The sequence below is a fragment of the Haliaeetus leucocephalus genome, unplaced genomic scaffold, assembly GCF_000737465.1.
Source record: "Haliaeetus leucocephalus isolate CR32 unplaced genomic scaffold, Haliaeetus_leucocephalus-4.0 Scaffold889, whole genome shotgun sequence".
In the NCBI taxonomy this organism is placed as follows: domain Eukaryota; kingdom Metazoa; phylum Chordata; class Aves; order Accipitriformes; family Accipitridae; genus Haliaeetus; species Haliaeetus leucocephalus.
The window spans coordinates 4,313,255-4,321,342 of NW_010973325.1; the positions used below are offsets into that span (position 1 = coordinate 4,313,255).

Consider the following 8,088-nt stretch of genomic DNA (forward strand, 5'->3'; position numbering starts at 1 on the left):
CCCCCCCCCCGCGGGCAGCCAAACGTGGATCCATAGCCAGAGACCCAGACACCGGACTGGGGGCCGTGCAGTGCAGAGGAGGAGGAGGAGGCATGTCTGTCCCAAAGGGCTGCAGTCTGAGATGAGATGCTGCGGTTCAGTGTGGACTGACTGACATTCTGAAATAACAGATGTTGTGCTGAATGCCCCGATGAGTGTATCTTTCCATGTCTTTATGAGTGTTTTGAGGGAGAATGACAGTGGTTCTGTAGATGTTTGAAGGAGCCCCTCACAAGCAGGAGCGGGGCATGGGTGCGAGTGTGGTGTTTGTGTGCTACAGCTTGGACAACCAAAGCGGTTTTTTGTGTCAGAGTTATGCTTTCTTAGAGATTGTGAGGATACTCTTGGAGACAAGAATTACAAGGTGGCCCCGATAGTGTAACAACACACAACTGATTTTAAGCCTGTGTCTTTGATCAAGGTTTGGTTTACAGCCTAAGATGAGCAGCATTAAATCTGCATGCAGACGTAAGTAGGTTAGGATCAATATACCAGCGAGGCTAGCATGAACTCTGCAGTGGAGGCACGTGCTTAAATACTGTGAATGTTTGCACGTGGTACCTGACATTGCATATAAAAGCAGCTCCCGTGCAAAAAATACCTGCCACCAAGTGGGGCACTGACAGGGGTGAAAGACTAAGCTCGGATAATTAGTTCATTCTGTTCCCTGTTGAACATGTAGGTTGAGCACCACTTACATCTTTACATACGTCATTTACTTAATTCATGGGGCTTCACTGACCTGAAACTGTCCACATCAAGGTTGTTAAAACAGAATAAAGATTGCTTGGTTTACATTTTATGTACTGCTGCCATATACTACTGGTGGGTTAACTATTGGGAGTGTGTTGGGAAGAGGTTTGTTTTAATATTTTAATGGCCTTTTTTCCTGTTCTACAATTTAAGATGTCCCTTTTTTTTTTTTATTTAAGTACTGTCCGAAAACGACTGCGAGAGGATAGAAAAGCTAACACAGCACAGAAGCTGCAGCAGATGAAGCAGAAGCTAAATGAGACTGAAAGAAAAAGAAAAAGGTGGTTATACTGGAAACCTATTCTCACTAAGATTGGGTTTGGCACACTGATTTTAGTTGGCGCTTATTCTTGCTGGAAAATGTATTTTCAAGAACATTCCTTGTAAGTAAAGAGTAAGCCTGTCTGCTCCAGCAGCTAATTTTGCTGCAAATAAATGACTAGGGGTGTGACTTAAAGCAGTAAACTCTCTACACCTGGAATGGGTACAGACCGTTACATACAATAGAGAAGTGATGTAAACTTGATCCTATGTCAACATCTCAGGACTTTCCACTGCAGGTACTTACAAAAGTGAACTGCTGCCCCCCAGCAAAGTTGATGGTTTTTGTTTCTATGAGCAGGTACAAACTTGCTCCAACTGTTTATACACTTTTTAAAATGGTGTTCTACCAGATCCTAAGCAAACCCTGAACCACAGAGGTTTAGCTACTGAAGGCTGTCTGGATTTAAATTTACATGCCTGACATAAGCAATAAACAGTGTTGTATCATTTACATTATTAATGCAAAGAAGTTATCCTTAAATGTGTGTAATGTGTAATGTACTAGTGACATGAACATAAACATTTTATATTCTTATGACCTAGGATAAATATATTTTATAATTGCATATTTAATCTTTTTGTAGTTCACTGTACTTTTAAAGCTCAGTTTGTACAAATTTCTGACCAAAAAGAATTTGATTTTGAAACTAAATGTAATTATAATTTGTGCATGACAATAATAGTGCAACCATTCCCCATATTTTGACTCTCCACTTTATGATATGAGCAGCTAGGGGTCTGAAGGAGCACTTACCAATTTCTACTCTGTTAATTTGCATTCCTTATTTATTTTTTTGTAGTTTTCATTATTTAAGTAAGGCTTGGAAATTTGATTTTTTTTTTATAAGGCTTTTGAGAACTTAGCCCCCACTGAAAAGCATACTGTTAAGTTGATTAATGTATTCAGAGTTCAACTACTGTTTGAAGGCCAACATTGTTAAAGTTCTGACATTCCATTAAATGTGAAACGTAATGTTTTGTGTGTCTATAGATTCTAATTGCTAGAAAGAATAAAAGTCATTCATTAGTAATAGGTGTAGAAAGCACATCAAAGGAAACTGTAGCTGGACTTCCAAAGGTGGTTGTAATAGAAAACAAATGTTGGTAGTGTTCTCCTGTACCCAGTATGTTCAGCTGCATGAGCCACTTCCGTAACTTTGCAAAGCCCAGAACTGCTTTGCAGGTTCCCCAGCACTGTATTAGAGAGGTATGACTTAAAACACTTAATGACTAGTATTTGAGGAATTCCTAGGCTACGGTCGCTTTAAAATTATTCAGCACTCCCTTTCCACTAGTTGGGTGATAACACTTTCTAAATAGTATCGTATGTGGCTGTATGTAGCTTGCTGTCATTCAGGTTGAGACCTAATAATTTGTAGTATTGGACTGCACTTTGAAACCTGGATGTTATTTATTCAAGCATTGCCTTGCTGGCCAGCTTCAGAGAAGTTGTGTTTTCTCCCTCCATTTTCCTAGCCTGGTTGTTTTCTGTTGGGTATGGGGTTTGGGGGCTGGTTCTTCCCCCCCCCCTTGTCTTTTTGTCAAGCGTGTCTTGGATTTACTACTGAAAAATACTAGAAGAGCTAGACAATGACTTTGCTCCTTATCCAAAGGAATTAACTTGAAAGGTTTCCAGTATGTTCAAGCTTAGTAGTAACATACCAGGCGTGGGTCACAAATAGTCTGATGTTTACTACGCAAAGCTGAGTTGAGTTTACTCTTTGAAATTCTCATTTCACAATAGCTAATACTGTTTTGGACTACGCTGTTTATATAGTAAACAAATGCTTAAGGGTCCAGATATGGAAAACAAGTGTAGTTTCACACAGTTCTGAATTTGGGAAATTGTGTGTCAGTAAAACGAGACGGTTTGTCCTGTGGCATTACTGACCGACTGTACAGCTCTAATTTACTGACGGCTGTGACACAGTATAGGCAGGCAGCTTATGTATTTTAAGACATGTCACAATTTTTACAACCACAGTAACTCTTTTAGCCAACAAGAGGCTTGGCAAAAGATTCTTTTTCTTTAAATTGAGAAGACAGGTTTTTCAGTATCACCTGTAACTGACAGTAGGTGTAAATGTATGTGCCTTATAAAAGTTATTTTGGTTATGGAAAAAAACATGGAATGTAATTAGATGCTTTTGTAACATAAATACTCCAGATTTTATTCTGAATACTTAAAAGCAGCTAAGGAAAAAGTGCAGGCAAAACCTTGACTGAAATCACACTGTCATTTGTCACCTTTCTGTTTGCATGAGAAAGATTTCCTGGGCCATCAGTATCCTACAGACACAGAGCTCTAACTGTGTCTTGTCAAGCTGTCACTTGGATTTTTTCCTGATTCCATCTTCTAAATGCTGGCTCTTTTGTTTTCTTGATCCTGAGCAGGCATTCCTCTTTTCTGGGTGGGACAGGGCGGGAGGGGGCCATTTTGCATCACCTCACACTCTGCTACCTTTTTGATGCAATAAAGCAGGACTTTCACTTTCAACAGCTGATCTGTAAAAAATTTGGTTTGGTTCTATGATTGGAAGTGTCTTGAGAGCCTTAACTGTTAATAATTTAAGGACCGCGAACCAATACAAGTCTTGGACAAAACTATTTTGTACAGCGAATTGACCGTGACAGTATGAGAATAGGAAGGGAAATACGAGATCTCTTGGTACATCCCAGGAGATAATTAGGATAAAACTCTTCTTTCTGGTCCGTCAGTAATCCTTAAAACCAAAATCTGGGGGAGGCTTGTTCTCCTTACTGCAAACTGAGCCCTTGTGACACTTGGTTATTCTGTGGGATTTAAACTTGCAGCGGTGTTGCACAACTTGGATGTTAAATAAGAACAAATACGGGCCAAAATGAAGAACTGTTGATCCCAGTGACCTGTATCATAGGAAATGCTTAAAGAAAGAGTGAAAATGAAGGGTGTGCCTTCTGACCACTCTCCAGCCTCCCTCCCCCCCCGCCTCAGTTTCTGGCAAGCTGCTGGCTGGTCCTGTGCTGCTTCTAAAATGCTGTTGCACTTGATTGAAAGTGTTACTGTGTTGGGTTTTCCCCACTGTCCTGGAAATATATCACTCAAAATATTGGATGCGTAGTGGGCTTCTCTGAATTTTGTTAAACAATGTGTGACTCTCAGATGAACACTTGTGTACAAATCATGCATGTTTTTACAAAAAAAAAAAAAAAAGAATTGCTAGCAAACATTTGGACCTCCATTGCAAGGGGTTTGCAAACTTGGATTTAGTCCTTTAGGTTTTCTGTTTATGTTCTTGGTGCAGGGACAGCCTGCTTAGAGTGATGGTACATCTGTATTCTTCTTGAAGTGTATTAAGTAAAATAAGTGAATTCAGTGTGAAATAGTGATTTGAAAGAAAATTACAGGTTTATTTTACGGAAGTAAGATGTTGCAAGTGAAACAGCTTATTTTGTTAAACCTTGAATAAAATGGTTTACTGACATCAGTTTATATCCCACTGAGAAGGGAAGAGGTGTAAATGTGTATGCCCATATGTGTGATTAGATTGTGCAGGCAATTAAACAGCCTGGCAAGCTTTAAGTTTAACGAATGTTAAGCAAATTATTTAGTTTGCTGTTTGGCGTTATAGTTAAACCTGAGTCACTTGAGGACTGCACAAGAAACTAAATTAATGATGACAAAAGAGGAAGTCTTCTGCATGGCCAAGCAGCTTAAGTCAGAGGACGGGATTTGCAGAGTTGACATAACACACAGGAGTCTTCCTGGGCTTTTTTGTTTTCCCCCAGAGTTTTAGGTCAGTCTTTCATTTTTCTGTACAAAAAATAAATGCGTTCAAAATTGCACCTCTGTCTGAGTCTTTATTGAAATTGGAAGGATAAATACTTGGAGGAATTTTTTTAAAGTGTCTTAACTGATCAAAGAAGGCTGCTTTATGAATCAGTGTAGTGCTTGCAGATCTTGGAAGTGGTTTACTTGTAGTAGTACCTTTTAAGTACCAAGGCCTTTTTCTGTGTTCCTTGGAGTAGAGCCTTCCCTTGCCCCAGAACAAAATTTCCCGTGTGGGGATGTCTTCCTCACTAGGTGAAACCTTTGCCTAGAAACTCAGATTTCCATGCCGCTGTGCCAGGACTGGCCTACAAAGCCATGAGAGGGGATGTTAGTGTTTTGAGATGCAGCCTTCTGTAGTCCTGCTAAGGCCCAAGAGGACTTCTGCAGTGCTTGTGGTCAAACGCAGGAGTAAGTGGTTTGCTGGACTGAGACCTGTACTTGAAGCTCTCCAGCACGTACGTGCCTTATACTGTAACATGGAAATACCTTCTGAAAAGGCAACAGCTTTCCCAGGGTGCTTGCTGCAGGCAAACAGTAGTCAGTAGTTGCTACAGGGAATGCATGAGAAGTTGTTTGGTGGTTATAGTGAGTTGCAAACCCACTGTCTCTTCTTAGTTCTTTTCTTTTTTTTTTTTTTTTTTTTTTTTTTCTCCCTACTGTGTACTGAATCGGTGACTTTCTTTTGCGTTGTATGTCACAGGCCGAGACTGACTGACACCTAAGCCTTCAAGACTTGTGAATATTCTGCAGCTATAAACTGCAAATTATTGACATGCAAAGTGAGACATGAACCCCTCTTCGGGAACAAAAAGTGAGGTCTGTTAAGTACCAAGAAGACCTCAGTTATCTGTTTACAGCGTAAACTGCACCGAGGGGACGAAGACCACCAGCAGCGTGCTACTTTGCAAAACAAAATCATTTGCCATCTTGTGTTTTTATAATGCCTGTATTAATGTAGAAAGATGTAAAAGAAATAAATTAGGAAATATTTTGTTTTGTACTGCCATTCTTATTGTATTTTTATACTTTTTGGCAGCATTAAATATTTTTTTAAATTGACAATATGCTGTTGTGTGCGCATTATGTTAGGGAGAAACTGTTAAGAGCTTGTTTTGCAGAAGAAGAAATGTTTCGCCTTAAGGTTTCCTGATATCCTGTCGTAACTGGAAAACATGCTTTACGCAAATATTTTCATTAATGCTAAGTATTGTAGTTTGAGCTAGGAGGAACTCTGGCACATGTCTTTTGTAATATACCACTAAGAATATTATTTTATTAATCTGACCAGTTGGTTTGGTAATCCTTCTCATGTTTGCTACAAAATATGCACAAAATGTCCAGAGACACTTTGTGAAGGGAATGTCTTTTGTTGTTGATGCTTTAAACGGAGGAAAGATGGGAAATGGGAGTGGGTGCTGAGGGCCAGGTGGAAAGCACACAGCAGCAACCGTGTCTTTAATTAAAAGGCTTTTGGATTGTGTCATCACAGTGTGTTGTATGTATAATATTTTACTTCACATCTCCTGTCGGTGTTCACCCTGACACAGTCTGAGCAGCTGGATTGGGAAGGGGTAAATGGAATGCCACTCAAAGGAGGTCTTCTCATGGACTTAGCAGGGTTTCCAGCCCTCTACCTTCTGTAATGGAGCCCATCGAAATTCTGCACTCGATGAGGTTCTCTGACAGTTTCAGATAGACCTTAATTCACCAATACCCTCTATTTAATATGACTGTCTAGACTAGTATGTGGTGGGGTTTTATATATAATTTGTACTTTGCATATTTTTGTAACAAGTTTTTGTACAAATCATAACAGTTGCTGATAGCAGAGCATGGAAGAGGGGGGAGATCCAAGCCAGCTTAAGGCTATTTTTGCTAAAATAAGTAGCAACCAGAAATCATAAATTGGCTTGGAGGCTCAGTCACGAAAACAACTGTATTTAGTGTTGTGTTTAACTGGAAGGTGAAGCTGAATCAGAGGAGCCCCTAATGCCATTACTTGAGCCAAATACGTGCTTGATGCCATCTTGAAATCATCTAAATCACCAGTCTGGTTTGTCTGAATATTTTAATTTCTTTAGATGATGAGTACTGTTCCTAGCCGATGTTGGAGGAGAAAACAACATCACAACTTGACTCAGCTTTCATCTCCTTCATGTTGGTGCAGCTGCAAGGCCAGGAGCATTCATAATGAGAGACCAAGGTCTGCCAGACTATGGCAGTAAACCCTGCTGATTACAGGAGCAGAGCCTGTTTGTGCCACCGGGGACATCTTTGGGTACGGCTTTCAGCCACTCGTGCCTTTTTACCTTCAGCTATGATTTAAGTTTTCATTGTTTTTGTCCTCTGTGAATTTTGAGTAAGCATAAGGTGTGTGACAACAGGGAATGTGTACATGCTTCATTATTTTACCTGCTGCTATCAGAGATGACTATCAAATATGCAACTGATTTGGTTTATCTTGTGGGGTGTAGAGAGCTGAATGTACTTTGGCCCTTGTCGCACCGTGGACTCTTATAAACAAAATGCTGATTGCTTTTGGTTTTTAAGTGCTTTCCATCTACTGAGCTGCTGGACTAAATTTGATGTCAGGCTAACTTGATGAATAGGCAAAGGCGATAAAGATACAGTAGTTCCAAAACCAGAGCTTTGTTGGGTTTTATTGAGGGCTGCCTTGTGACAGCAGAAGTCTTAGCTCACTGGCCCAGGAACTTCTGACCTGTGCGCTGGTTCTGTTATTTCTACACAAGGCCACAGTTCTTTACTACTACTGGGAAAATGTATGTGAAATGGTGAAGGAAGGGGAGATGCTGCCTTCTGAGAGAAAGGACAATTGAGTGTCTAACTGCAGCCTTAAAAGAAAGGGGGTTGGAAGGAGAGACTTGCAGATTTTCAAATGAAAAACCTGTGATTTGCTGGCTGCCATTTCTTTTTTTCTTTCAATCGTCAAGAGAAATGTCACAGGGCTAGTCATCTTAACAGGAGGACAAAACTGCTGCCTTGTTCTCCAGCAAGGTTTTGGCATGCAGAAGGGTAGGCAGGCAAGGTGGGGGCAGCGGTTAGATTTGCGTGTCCCACGGGCAGGTGGTGGAAGCGGCAGGCTGGGGGGAAGCAGACCTGCACCAGCACCTGCCCTCGGGGGCGAGGGGCAGCCAAGGGCA

The 8,088-nt window shown here is 40.7% G+C and overlaps 1 protein-coding gene across 4 annotated transcripts in view; it reads left to right on the forward strand.

Annotated features, from left to right (window-relative positions):
• Nucleotides 1-6,092, forward strand: part of PTPN2 (protein tyrosine phosphatase, non-receptor type 2) — a 33,348-nt gene extending 27,256 nt beyond the window's left edge. For 2 of the 4 annotated variants that reach the window (XM_010583311.1, XM_010583314.1), the window contains 2 exons: nucleotides 972-1,175; nucleotides 5,628-6,092. In XM_010583311.1, the coding sequence (XP_010581613.1) occupies nucleotides 972-1,175; nucleotides 5,628-5,649 (226 nt within the window). In that variant the 3' untranslated portion in view covers nucleotides 5,650-6,092. Of the gene's footprint in view, nucleotides 1-971; nucleotides 2,435-5,627 lie in introns of those variants that run through there. The other 2 variants (XM_010583313.1, XM_010583312.1) reach the window with 2 other exon arrangements.
• The last annotated feature ends 1,996 nt before the right edge of the window (nucleotides 6,093-8,088 follow it).